This window comes from Microtus ochrogaster, linkage group LG10 (genome assembly GCF_000317375.1).
Source record: "Microtus ochrogaster isolate Prairie Vole_2 linkage group LG10, MicOch1.0, whole genome shotgun sequence".
Taxonomy (NCBI): domain Eukaryota; kingdom Metazoa; phylum Chordata; class Mammalia; order Rodentia; family Cricetidae; genus Microtus; species Microtus ochrogaster.
Genome location: NC_022035.1, coordinates 17,208,648 through 17,221,812, shown reverse-complemented (window position 1 = coordinate 17,221,812; position 13,165 = coordinate 17,208,648). Strand labels below are relative to the sequence as shown.

Here is a 13,165-nt window from a genome sequence, read left to right as displayed (position 1 = left end):
CTTCCTTCCTTCCTTCCTTCCTTCCTTCCTTCCTTCCTTCCTTCCTTCCTCTTTTCTCTTTTTCCTTTCCCTTTTTATTTTTGAGATATGGTTTCTTCTACACAGCCCTGACTATCCTGCTATATATATATATCCTATATAGCTCACTATATAGTCTAGGCTGGCCTCGAACTCAGAGATCTGCTTGCCTCTGCCTTTGTCTCCTGAGTGTTGGGATTAAAGGGGTGTGCCTCAACACTCACTTTGATTTTTTTTAACCTGATTTCAGATTTTAAAGCAATCAAACAGAATCAACTTAGAATAAGAAATGTCATAAAAAGGACCCTGTAATATTAGTAAAGGTCTTCAAAACGCCAAATCCTGAACAGCACTTAGTGAGCAGTCACTTATTTCTACTAACGAGGACTGTGACCTCTTCAGAACAAACGTCAGAAAGAATGCTCCAGGACGCTCAAAAATACTTTCTCCTAGTTAGAAACTGCATGTAAATACACGACAAAATGAAGATAAAGACACATCGGCCTACACACAATGTTACTTATAAGACAGCTATGTGAACACAAGGAGAGTAGTTAAGTAATCAGACTTCTAATCAGTGCAGTATCAGGCAGGTATTAAGGACCCCGATGAGCAGGAGTCATCGCTGAAATGTGTAAAGGTATAAAAAATACTCCAAAAACTAAGATGGACAAAATACACAAAACATCCAAACCGAAGATAATAAAAGCTTCCAGGAAAAGCCCACGATATGCTTATTAGTGGATAGAATTGAACAAGATAAAGAATGATTTGTATTTTCCTTTGTGCACTTGAACCTAGTCTCTAAATTCTCTACAGTGAATGTGTACTATTTCTAAGGTAAGAACAAAAATGAAGGACCAAGGAAAACAGGGACTCCTTAGGTAGAGGACATGGACCAGTGAGGGTGAACGAGGAACTGAAGAAGGGTTGTTTCCAGGTCCTGGCTATTACAAACAATGCTGCTATGAACATAGTTGAGCATATACTTTTGTTGGATGATAGGGCCTCTCTTGGGTATATTCCCAAGAGTGGTATTGCTGGGTCCAGGGGTAGGTTGATCCCGAATTTCCTGAGAAACCGCCACACTGCTTTCAGAGTGGTTGCACAAGTTTGCATTCCCACCAGCAATGGATGAGTGTACCCCTTTCTCCAGCAAAGGCTATCATTGGTGTTTTTTATTTTAGCCATTCTGACAGGTGTAAGATGGTATCTTAAAGTTGTCTTGATTTGCATTTCCCTACTGAGAACTCAAGAACAATGGCAATAGGTTTTTGATCCTACTGCATGTACTGGCTTTGTGGGAGCCTAGGCAGTTTGGATGCTCACCTTACTAAACCTGGACGGAGGTGGGGGTTCCTTGGACTTCCCACAGGGCAGGGAACCCTGATTGCTCTTCGGGCTGAGGAGGGGGGGCTTAATTGGGGAAGGGGGAGGGAAATGGGAGGCGGTGGCGGGGAAGAGACAGAAATCTTTAATAAATAAATAAATTAAAAAAAACCCACAAAAAAAAGAAGGGTGTACCTGGGCAAGTATGAGCAAACAATGTTTATGAACACATGGAAAGATCATAATGAAACCTGTTATTTTGTATATTAAAAATAAATTAACAATATTTGTATATTAACAATAAATTAACAAAAAGAGAAATGCATGTCCTTCTATATAAAAATAGACTTTGCTGGGCTTTTCTGTAAAATCAAGCCCAGACTGGTCAGGCTCATAGTCAGTCCCTTCTACTGTGAGTTCATCTCACCAACCCACTCGTGTGTAATCAGTGTCTGACTGCAGCGCTTCTAACAATATCCCAAGTGGTTGCCAACTGTGCGATCTATCCAGCTCCTGCTCATGTTCTTCCAGTCAACCCTCCAGGGCTTTGATCATGACTTCTGCTTAGGATTCCTTCTAACCTACTTCAAACATTTGTGATGATTCATGCCAAGTATGGTAATCAGACAGAAGAATTTTAGAGTTTGATTCCAGTGAACTCAGTCACAGTCATTCAGAAGGAAGACACTTCCAAAAAACGTACAACGTATTTATCAAGGTTTGACAAATGAGTGTAAAATAATCACTAACACAATTATAACACTGGCTCCTAGTACTTACTGGAAGTTTCCATTTAAAGAAAGGTCTAAGCAAGTGCTTCTCACTTCATTAGCTCACTTTATGCCCAGTTTGCCCTCAGGGAGGTTATGCATCGTCCCAAGGAATAAAAGTACAGTCCTGAGATCTAAGCCCAGCTCTATTCAATATGCTATACTACCAAACTTATGAAAAGCCCACTAAAAATCAGGGAAACTAAAATAATGCACTAGGTTTTATGAGAATTCCTTTTTACTTACAGTAACAGATACAAAGCAAAAAAAAGGGGGGGGTCTGTTAATTCTCACAGTGTCAGTAATATGCTTACCTGTATAGGACCAGCCAATCTCTTCAACAAGTTTTCTCTGCTGTCTGTAGTATCCATAAGCCCAATCTAGAACCAAGGAAAATTACGTGATTAACTTCCAGAAAAGCATTAAGAATTATGTTGCCCAAATTCTTCGCACCATGAGTGGTTAGTTCAATATTTGTTTCTATGTCACCCTCCCAACATCTCCACTCAATTACACCTCTGCCATTATCAACATCAATGCCCCTGTTCTGGAGTAGTTAGTAAATGCTGAGCTCAAGCAGAGATGGAGCAAAGTTCTCAGCAACTTAGAGGCATCATCACAAAGAAGGGCATGGTCAGAAAGGACAGCTTGTCTCTGTTCAATATCTGAAGTCCTGTTGCTTGAAAACATATTTGTGGTTTTATAGATCCAACACATATTTATAAACACTTAAAAGAGCCCAGTGGCTATCTTATGTTCAAAACTTGTGTTTCTTTTAAAACACAATGAAATTAGATATCTTGAAATTGAAATCTTTTGGGGGGGGTTGTATAGAGTTTATTTCGTGGGTTACAGAGGGGGAAGAGAGGAGAGAAAGGAGAAAAAGGAGAGGAGAGAAGAGAGACAGAGGCAGAAGCTGCCTCTGCGGAAGAAGGGTAGACAGAGCAAAACTGAAATCTTTAATGTATGACTGTGACTGGGGAAAATGTTATTGTAGGAGGAGACTGCTGGTTCATTTCTTGGCACCCAGACTCGAATAATCACACAGAAACTGCATTAATTACAATAATGTTTGGCCAATAGCTTAGGCATATTTATGACTAAGTCTTATATCTTAAATTAACCCATTTCTTTTAATCTGTATCACCTCAAGATTGTATCCTACTAGTAAGGTTCTGGTGCGTCCTTCTGTTTCAGCAGCTACATGGAGTCTCCCTGACTCCACCTATTCTCTCCCTTTATCTCTTCCAGCCTGGCTATATTCTGCTAAGTCACTGGCCAAAGCAGCCTTATTCATTAGCCAATAAAAACAACACATATACTGAAGGACATACCACATCATCTCCCTTCATTGTAAGTGAATTCATCCCTGGAGGAATGAAAGTTCCTGGTGCAGGTCAGATCGTGGAAAGCTTCCACCATTATGAAAGTGGCAGATACCTTATGGCCCAAGGAGAGAGGCTCTAGGGAGAATGTGGGACAATTCATACAGGAAGAAGGTGGGTGGAAGTCCCCAACTTCATTCTGTGTAATTCAAAATGTGCCTAGATCCATTGTAACACTCAGGGATCAGGATTCACGGTGCTAATACTGTGCCGCAGACCCTTACTCCCTAACTACCGGAATGTCCCTGCTCTATTTTCAGCTTCAGGGTGAGTTCAGGAAACCTTTGCAAGCTGTGTCTGGGACCCAATCAGTGCAGCTGACAGAACTCTTTATCCAGAAGAGACTGTAGACAGTTTACTCATGACCTTGAGGAACAATGTTCATTCAAATATGAAGTTCTCGCCACTCTCCTGTGAATATTCACACAAACGTACATGTTATATGTTGATCTTTTTCTTATTAATGGGGAAAACTATTTCTTATTCTTATTACCTACTCTTCATATATTTGAATATGGCTCATGTTTTGTATAAGCACAATTGTGCAATAAATAATTTTGTGATCGACCTCATTCGTTTTATGTAATGTTTTCAAGGCTCCTTCCTGGTCTGCACTCACCAAAACTTCATCCATTTTCTTTTTACTTACAAAGAGTATTGCACTCTATGGTTACCAAGTCAGGATCAACTTCCCCTGGGGTTGATTAAATGCTGATCAGTTATTTCCTGGTGCTCATTTCCCTTTTCATAGACTTCCATTTTACTGCAGAAATGCTGGAACTCTAAAATCTTTCTCTTCCATTAAGATGGAGAAATCTTTAGCAGCCAATCCGGCAATTTGCTTCTCAAGTACTGGGCACGAGGCCGGAGGAGTACAGGCATCAAGGGAAACAGTATCCTTGTCTCACAGGCTCAGTGAGAACTTGCTGCACATGGCGAGAACCTGAGTTTATTTTTCTTTTGGATAACATCTATTGACAAGCACATGTGACTACTGCGTTCCCCAGATGTCATTCAGGTCCTTCCCACCAGCTCATGGCAGCCCTTAGAAAACCGTACTTCACAGGAGCTGAGGTCCGATTGGCTCTGGCTTTTCTCTTCTAAGGCAATAGCCTAATTTGCCTCCTGAAAATTCTGTTTTGAGAGCAGACATGCCCTATTTAATTTACCCGTTCATCATCCAATGGGCTCTCCAGTAGTTTCCCCTTGGGGTATATTATGGAATAACAGTGCTGTGAACAGTTACGCCTGCATTTGTTTCTCTGCTTGACGGTGAGATTAGGCTCACTGTTAACTGTTCAAATCCAGTTCTCTTAAAATGATAGTTATGTAGATGAATTTAAATGCTGAGAATAAAGAAACATATACAACTTGAACTTTAACAATTTACAAGAAAATGTTCTGTTTTTCACTATGAGGCAATTATACCAGAGGACTAATTTGTACATGCAGTCATTGATAAAAACAGAAGCACTACTACCCCCACTCCATGCTCCCCCAATCACAGATCCTGCCCCAGGATTAAAAAGCTCTTCATGACTTTGGTAAGGTGGTGTTCCCTGAGCAGGATCCTTGTATACCTTAAAGAGAAGTAAAACAAAGCAAAACCATGTAGCAGTCTGTGGGCAAAACTTAAAAGAAATCCGTTACAGAGGATTAACTGGATGTGTGTGGTTTGTCCAGGCAATCATCAGGATGTTTCTCCTCAAATTCTGCACCCACCTTGCAGCAATCATTCTCTAATTGTTTATGCATCTGAAATATTTCATTTTTAGCTGTTAGGTATTTTTATCATATAGAAGCCTTTGGATGATTTTCCAAGATGATACCATGCAAAAACTGTACTCAACCAGGGTTCCTTTGAAGTAAGTGTACCGATAAACCCTTGCTTAAACATTCACCACAAAGAATGACAGCAAAACGTGAGCCACTTTTTTTGGCTTTCCTTCTAGGGCTTTATTACCACACAATGAGCGTTTTGTCCTTGGTTTCTAATTACATACATTAGGGAAGCCTTTTCAATGCAAGATTCCCAGGTGTTGGTAGGTCTCTTCAGCTCCTTTATGTATTGTTCCCTTAATTGTGACTTCAAACAATCCCGTTACAAATTCATATGCTAATCGCACAGACCTTGGGCGTGAGAGAGTAGCCCACTTGGAGAACTGCACTCAGAGGTCGGATAGATGAGAAGTGATAGCTCCAGTGAGCAAAAAGAAAAGGACTGGGCTCACTTTTTCCCTAGCATTGTATGCTCCCCCAAGGCCAGGAAATCCCACACAAAGTGCGATTTCTCAAAGAGCTTAAACATTCGCCATTCACTGAAATTATAAACTGTAGAGTGGTGTTCTATTGTTGTAGATCTCAGTTTCTGTCGCTTTTAGATTTTTATTTCTTTGCATTTAAAACACCTAAGTCTATGTCCAGACTAGTTTTAGCTCAACTTTACACAAGGATGAGTCATCAGAAGAGGGGAAACTTCAGTTGGGAAAATGGTTCAACCCCAACTAAGTCTGTTCAGGTCTGTTTTGTAATGATACAGCAGGAGAGAAATTCTAAGGAATGGTACACGAGAGTATCCGGGAATGAATATCATCCAAGTGAGTCTTTTAAAAGGCTACGCTGAAATTTGTGACAAAAAAAAATATTTTCTTCTGTGAAGTGATGTTTAAAACTGCTTAAAACTTGAGAGAGATTCCCGGCCTTTGTTCTTTCAGATAACTTTTGTTATCTGTCCCCCTCCCCCGGCCCCCAGATGAGAACCAGACCCAGGGCCTTGAGCTTCTAGGCAAGCTCTCTACCACTGAGCTAAATCCCCAGCCCCATTTTTATTTCATTTTTGGGGTTTTTTTTCCTCTTTCAGAAAACTTTAAACATTCATTTTTCAACCCATTTCATCTTGCTCTTGCCTTTAGAATCAATATAAGGGGCTCAAGGGATAGAGGCACTTCCTGCGGAGAATGCTAATCTGAATTCAGTCCTAAAACTCACAGAGTGGAAGGAAAGAAATCCCTACATGCTTTCCTCTGACTTCTGAATGTGAGCCAGGAAAAGCATGTACTCTCCGAGGCCAAAAAAAAAAGTAAAAAAAAAAATCTTTCAAACAATCTATATAAAAATAAGTAGGAATATACATATAAGCATATACACAATTATATATTTATTTCTCTTTATACTCATGTAAAGGAAAGTTTTACTTTCTTTGATAACCACCATTACTATTTTTCTCACGTTTTAAATCCCCTCTTTCCAAATAAAAATGAGATGCTTATTTCCAACTAAAATATCATAAATATTTTAATTATAAAATCACTTCTGATTGCGAGTTTACCCTAACTAACCTCTCTGTTACATCCTGATCAACACATTGTCATCTGCCTCCTGCTACAGACTGTAGGAACAGTGTTTTTATTTTTGCATAAAAAGATATGTCCATATTTAATGTCATACAATGTCCAGAATATAAAGGAGGGAGGGGAGAAATAGTTATTCTCAGAAAAAGAAACCAGGGAAAACACAACCACAGAATTTCTGAAGATGAATTTGCCAAAGTAGATAATACTTCTACACCTGGAAATCTTTAAAGACATCGCCACACTCTTCAGCAGAGGGAGGAAAGAATTCGGTTGGTGATGAGAACCCAGAAGGGTGGGGAAAGAGACAAGAATAGGATGAATTTTGGAAGCTCTTGGGAAAGGCTCACAAGGAAAGTCATGAAGAGAGGAAGTGCGTGTTCCAAGAGAAGAAAGGGGCTGATAGTCAGGAGTGGCAAAAGATGGAGCTTTCCAAAACTTGTGGGGTCAGCCAAACTCTCACATCAGCCTGCAGATCATTATAGACTTACTCTTGGGGACATTCATTATGAAAAAAGGCTGAATCAATCTCCCCACCTTTAATTTTCAGCTTACTTCCTTTCCTTCCTAGGATTTCTGGTTTTGATGGAATGGATGTAGTTTCCTGAGCTGATGGAAGCATGTTGGCTCTGATACCTGTCTGAGTTCTCTTTGGAGTATATCGAAAAAGATTATGGAGCAGCAAGATAAATATTTTATCTGAAGTGAACAGGTTTGGGAGTGTGTCCATAAAGAAAGTTAGGTGACTTGTAACAGCATGAACAAGGAACCAGAAGCCTGGAGACAGTCTAGAATGGTCAGAGCAATTATCCACTAAATGCTTTGGCATGCAGCAATAATTTTTAAAAAGACTGACAGTGACAGATGTCATGATAACCTGTTATGAAAATACAATAATGTAAAATCTGAACTGAGCATTTCAGCAGATTCCACTTGTTATGAAGGAATGTCTACGATAATACCACACAAGAGTAAAGCCTCTCTGTGTGGTAGGCACAACATTTATGTAGCTGTGTCCAAATACCTGGCAGAGATGCCATAATAGGGGGAAGATTCATTTTTACCTCCAGGCATCAAAGCATTCAGTCTACCGTTTCTTGGTCCCATGACTTGGGAAGAACATCGTAACTGAGGGAGACTGTGGAGGGAAGTGAGCTCCCCTCATCACAGACAGGAAACAGAGAGACGGGCAAAGCCAGGGAGACTATACACTGAAGGACCAAGGATAGTGGCCTACTTTTTCCAGTCAGATCTCACCTTCTAATATTTCCAAAACCTCCCAAAATAGTGCCACCAACTGAAGCACCGCCCACCAACACCCAGGCCACAGAGATTGGTTCATCTTCAGTATGAATATGTACCCAGATTTCCCTGTTGGGATTGTCTTTCTCTAACAAGAAACTTCAATTCATTATCTGAGTGATCAAATGTCAGCAGCCAACAAATGCACACTTTGCATGTAAAATTAAATTTGCCTGTGTGTAAAGAGTCTTCAGCATCATTTCAATGCAAGTCACACCAACACAATTCTCTGCTTAAGGGCAACCGATCAATGGTGGATTTTCTCTGCTCATTTTCTTGTCATTCATTTCTAATGACTATGTCGCCTGTCCTTTTCTCTTTTATGAAGTATAGACACAAACGACATTTGTGGCTATGACCTGACTGATTATAGTCAACCAGATAATATAGCTTCCTTAGGATATAGTAATCGCCCAAACATTTTCTTACTGTTAATGTAACCCAAGTCTCTAGAACCATGTCTCTTTGTAAAGAGTGTACATTCAGGCTCAAGAGATGGCTCAGAGGTTAAGAGCACTGACTGCTCCTCCAGAGGTCCTGAGTTCAATTCCCAGCAACCACATGGTGGCTCACAGCCATCTATAATGAGATCTGGTGCCCTCTTCTGGCCTTGTGGCATACATGGAAGGAATGTTGTATACATAATAAATAAATAAATCTGAAGTGTGTACATTACTAAGCCTGACTCCAGCTGTTGCCTTTCAGCTGGCTTTCAGTGTTAGAGGGAGCTTGCCACTGGGTTTCCTCCCTTCTGCAGGGGCTTCACAGCAACATTAGTATTGAAAGTCTCAAAAGTTAAGAAGGAATACAGTGCCCAACAGGAGGGCACATTGGTAGTAAGCTTAAAGAGATAAAAAAAAAAAGTTGGATGCTTGAAGAACTTTGGGGAAAAACCTTAAATAATAAAATTAACGAAAGATATGGAAAGATTAGTCGTGAAGAAAAATGTAAAGGAACAAAGAGAGTCATTTTTTCAAATGTTAATTTCAGTAGTGACACATCCAATGAAGTCTATGTGTCTCCTAGGGCTGAGGAAGAGGCAGAGGTGAGCCATGAAATGTCATTGTTCAGTAGACACCGAGGACCAACAGTGCTTCCCCAGCCAGGGTGTTTACCCACTCTATTCAGAGTGTTCAATGACAGCTCAGAATGGTCACAGACATCCCTTGGAGAGTACAATACACTACAGTATTTTCCTATACTTAAACACACACTCTTAACCTTCAGTGACACATCTAAACTTCTAAAGCTGAAGATTTTTAAAATTTAAAGACATGCTCATAACAATCTTTATCACATAGGTACTCATGCATGCTTGTTTTAGATGAGTTATAAAAATACATATGTGCAAAATAGTTTCTAAAATCACACAATCTTTTTATAGACAATTATAGTTTATGATCTTACGTATTCATTTTATTTATTTATTGCTTGAAAATTTCATATATGCATATAATGATCAAGTCCATCCCCTATTTCCTCCCTTCTAATTCTTCTCCATCCCCCAATACACACTTTCCCTCCCAAATTCATGTGCTCTACGCGTTAAGCCCATTGAATCTACCTATTTCTGCCTGTACGTGCATGGGTATAGACTCATCTTCTGGATCATGGGCTGCTCAAGGGATGCAACCATGAAGAGACTTGACTCTTATTCCCCCATCAGCAATCAGTTCCCAATCACTCCTCAGTTGGTGCTGGAACCTCATGACCACCCACCCCCATGCATGCCAAGATTTTACCTGCCTTATCTTGTGCATGCAGTCCCAGCGCTGGGAGCTGATGTGTGCAATGGCCCTGCCATGTCCAAAGAACACTGTTTGGTTGCAATCAACCACTAACTCTGGCTTTTACAAGTGTTCTACATCTTCCATATTGATCTTTGAGTCTTGGAATGGGGGGTATGCATGTGTTTAAAAAGTGTTATGTAGTCATAGATATATTTAATTTGAATTTTACATAAACTTAATGAAATCTTTTACTCAGTTGATAAAGTGTATTTTTCCCGAACTAACAAATCACTGATCTAATCTCAAGGTAATAAATATGCTTCTACAGCATTATAGGAATATATTTAAAGCATTCTCTGTACCTTTGGATATAGATATTTAAAGTATGGGGGTGGAGAGATGGTCAGATCTATCTGCAGCTCCAGGGGATCGGACTCCATCATCTGACCTCTGTGACACCACACTTACATGAACAAACCTACACATATACACATAATTTAAAACGATTAATAATAAATAATAATAGTAAAATACTTTAAAAGTTTATTTAAGTTTGAAAATCATGTCTGATGGACTTAAATGAGAGACAAGTTCCATTATGCCAGCCTAAAATAAGTTAATGTATAAAATAAAGTTTGTAGCTTAATACCACTTTTCAAAAAACAAAAATGATGAGATGGACAACTCATTGTTATCACACAATCATAGCTGTCTATTTTACACCCATAATTAACAGTGAATTTGTTCTGCCATAAAAGAAAAATCTAGTTTTTGATGACACAGTAATAAGAAGACTAGAGATAAAAATAACCACCTGTGCAAATGTACAAGCAGGGTGAGCTGAAAGTATGAAAAGTAGGAAGAGACATACAGGTAAGGAAACATTCCTGAAAGTGGTTAGGAAACTGACTATAAATTATTAAATGTGCTATTTGTATCATCTATCACTGTACTGTTGTGTACTATTAAATCTTCTCTACTGTAATAGTGCAGCACTATTTAGTAATACAAATGAGACTGCTGCCAGGCACTCTGTTGCTCTCCTGTTTGCACTGAAATCCACAGTAGAAGAACATCTGTTGTGCCTTCTGTGATGGATTGCTTAGATTTTCCCAAAGAACTTGCACACTAATATGAGAAGCTACAGAATATAATGGCACTTATAAAAAGCACAAAATACCAAAAAAAAAAATGCCTAGCGAAATCAAGCTGGGACATGATTTGTTTTCATTGTGCTAGAAGGTTCTGTGGAGGCTGATGAAGGAGAAAGGTCATCAGGGATCTTCCTAAGCTGTGGACTCTGACCTGCCTGTCAAGGTGGCCCAGTAGTGCAATAGTGGCATGACTGTCATTAACGTAGCCAATTGCTCTCTGACTACATTCGAGGCACATTCCACAGAAGGGAATGTATACCCAGGAGTATGAACTGAATCAAAAGCTCATTGCTAAGAAGGGCATATGCCATAGGGAATGAAGCTCCCACCATATCTGCTAAGGGGACAGATATGTGTCACTTTGACAGGCTCAGTCTTTGAACAGGTAAGCAGAGTGATGGTGAGTTCTTAAGTGCAGCAACCATGTCATTCATGGAGGACAGCATTCCACATACTCCTGCCCTTTCTCCCACTAGCTCTTACATTATTTCCATGCCTTCAAAAACGATGGTCCCTTAACGAGGATGATAAAGGTGGTCTACCTAGGACTTAGCATTCATTAGTCAATCAATCTCAGCACATTATTGAGTCTCCACAAAAAGCATCATCTCCCTGCAAAAAAAAAGAAACTCTTCTAACTTATATTGTGAATGCTATGAGCAGCATCACAAATATACATATTATAAGGCAGTTTGATGTATATAGATGTAAATTTTTATAATTCTTATATTCAAAGCATAAATTTCTATACTCTAATAAGAGTAAAATATGAACAGAGGAACAAAAAGTGTAGCTGCAGTAGCTCTACTAAGAACTGACGCTGGGACGTGAGCTCAGTTGGTAAAGTGCTTGCCACGTAAGAACGTAGAGACATGTTTCCTCTCCAGAGCTCATGTCTTTAAATAGCATCAGTTGGAACAGTGCACTTGCAATCCTGGTGCCGAGAGGGTGAAGACAGGTGGATCTCCAGGGCTCACTGCCCCGCTGGCCTAGCCTACCTGTAGAGTCCTGGACTGGTGTGAGGTCCAGCCTAAAAAGATGCTGGAGAGCACCCAAGGGGCAGCGCCCAACACTGTCCTCTGGACTCTGCGTGCATGTGCACAGACATGCACCTATGTATCTGTCTACAAGTGCACATGTACACACACAAAGAAATACAACTAAGAGAGTATGCATTTAGTGAGCATGACAATAAACCTTTGGTAGTCTATTCTTTAGACACTATGATCATAGATTATAAAAAACTAACTGGAGAGAGAATACACATTGTATGCTAAGATATTGGTGGCACCGCAATTAAGAGATAGCCACTGGAAAATATGCAAATGTGCAAAATGGGGGCATCTAAATTGTATAATGTTCATACTAGGTAAGAATATGAAGCCATTAAGATTGTATTTTCAAAATTCTCATACTGTAGCAACTGTAGAGGACAGAAGTCACTACCAGCAATTAGGATTTTCATTTTATATGTTCTTATGACTTGAATATATTTGATGAGACAGTATCAATTTCTTTTTAATTCAGTGCATTTACACTTTTGAAACAATGTTGGAATCTACAATCAGACAAATGAAAGATGAATACATATTCTAAAGACTGTTTAGAGGGGATTGAAAATCAATTTAACTTCTCGTTTTGGGTTTAACAATAAAAGCTTATCTTTATTCACAGGCAACTGTAGGCACAGATGTACCATGAAGAGCAGGTTGAAGTTAAACTAAGGAAACACACCCGAGTCTAAATAGGCAGCTTTGGCACTTAGACTACCAAGAGCCACAGCTAATTGGCAGACTGTCCCCATGACACTCCGGTCAGACTGAGAGCGTCGTCCACTGAGCGGGACCCTTGAAACTCTTGAGGCTGCCACATCCGCGTCTATATCTTAGTTCTTGTAAATTTCTTAACAGGAAAAGTTAAAACCCCAATGAATAGGAGAATCTGGCAGCTTTATGTGCCAACCTATTTTGAAATAGGTATGGATTGTCCTTTAAAGCTGCTGCCACTATGTTGAGAGATTCATCACAGTTAAATCTGGGCAAAACAGAGAGGTTTTCTTGACTTCTTTCCAGGGTATGGACTGGAAATCCATTTTTGTCATTAATGCCATTTAGATTGTTTTCACTG

At 39.7% G+C, this 13,165-nt stretch overlaps 1 protein-coding gene across 4 annotated transcripts in view; it reads right to left on the bottom strand.

The window, feature by feature from the left end:
* Ptprz1 (protein tyrosine phosphatase, receptor type Z1) overlaps nt 1–13,165 on the bottom strand; it is a 184,928-nt gene that overhangs the window by 131,047 nt on the left and 40,716 nt on the right. For all 4 annotated transcript variants that reach the window (XM_005363773.3, XM_005363774.3, XM_005363775.3 and 1 more), the window contains exon 2: nt 2,432–2,497. In XM_005363773.3, the coding sequence (XP_005363830.1) occupies nt 2,432–2,497 (66 nt within the window). The remainder of the gene's footprint in view (nt 1–2,431; nt 2,498–13,165) is intronic.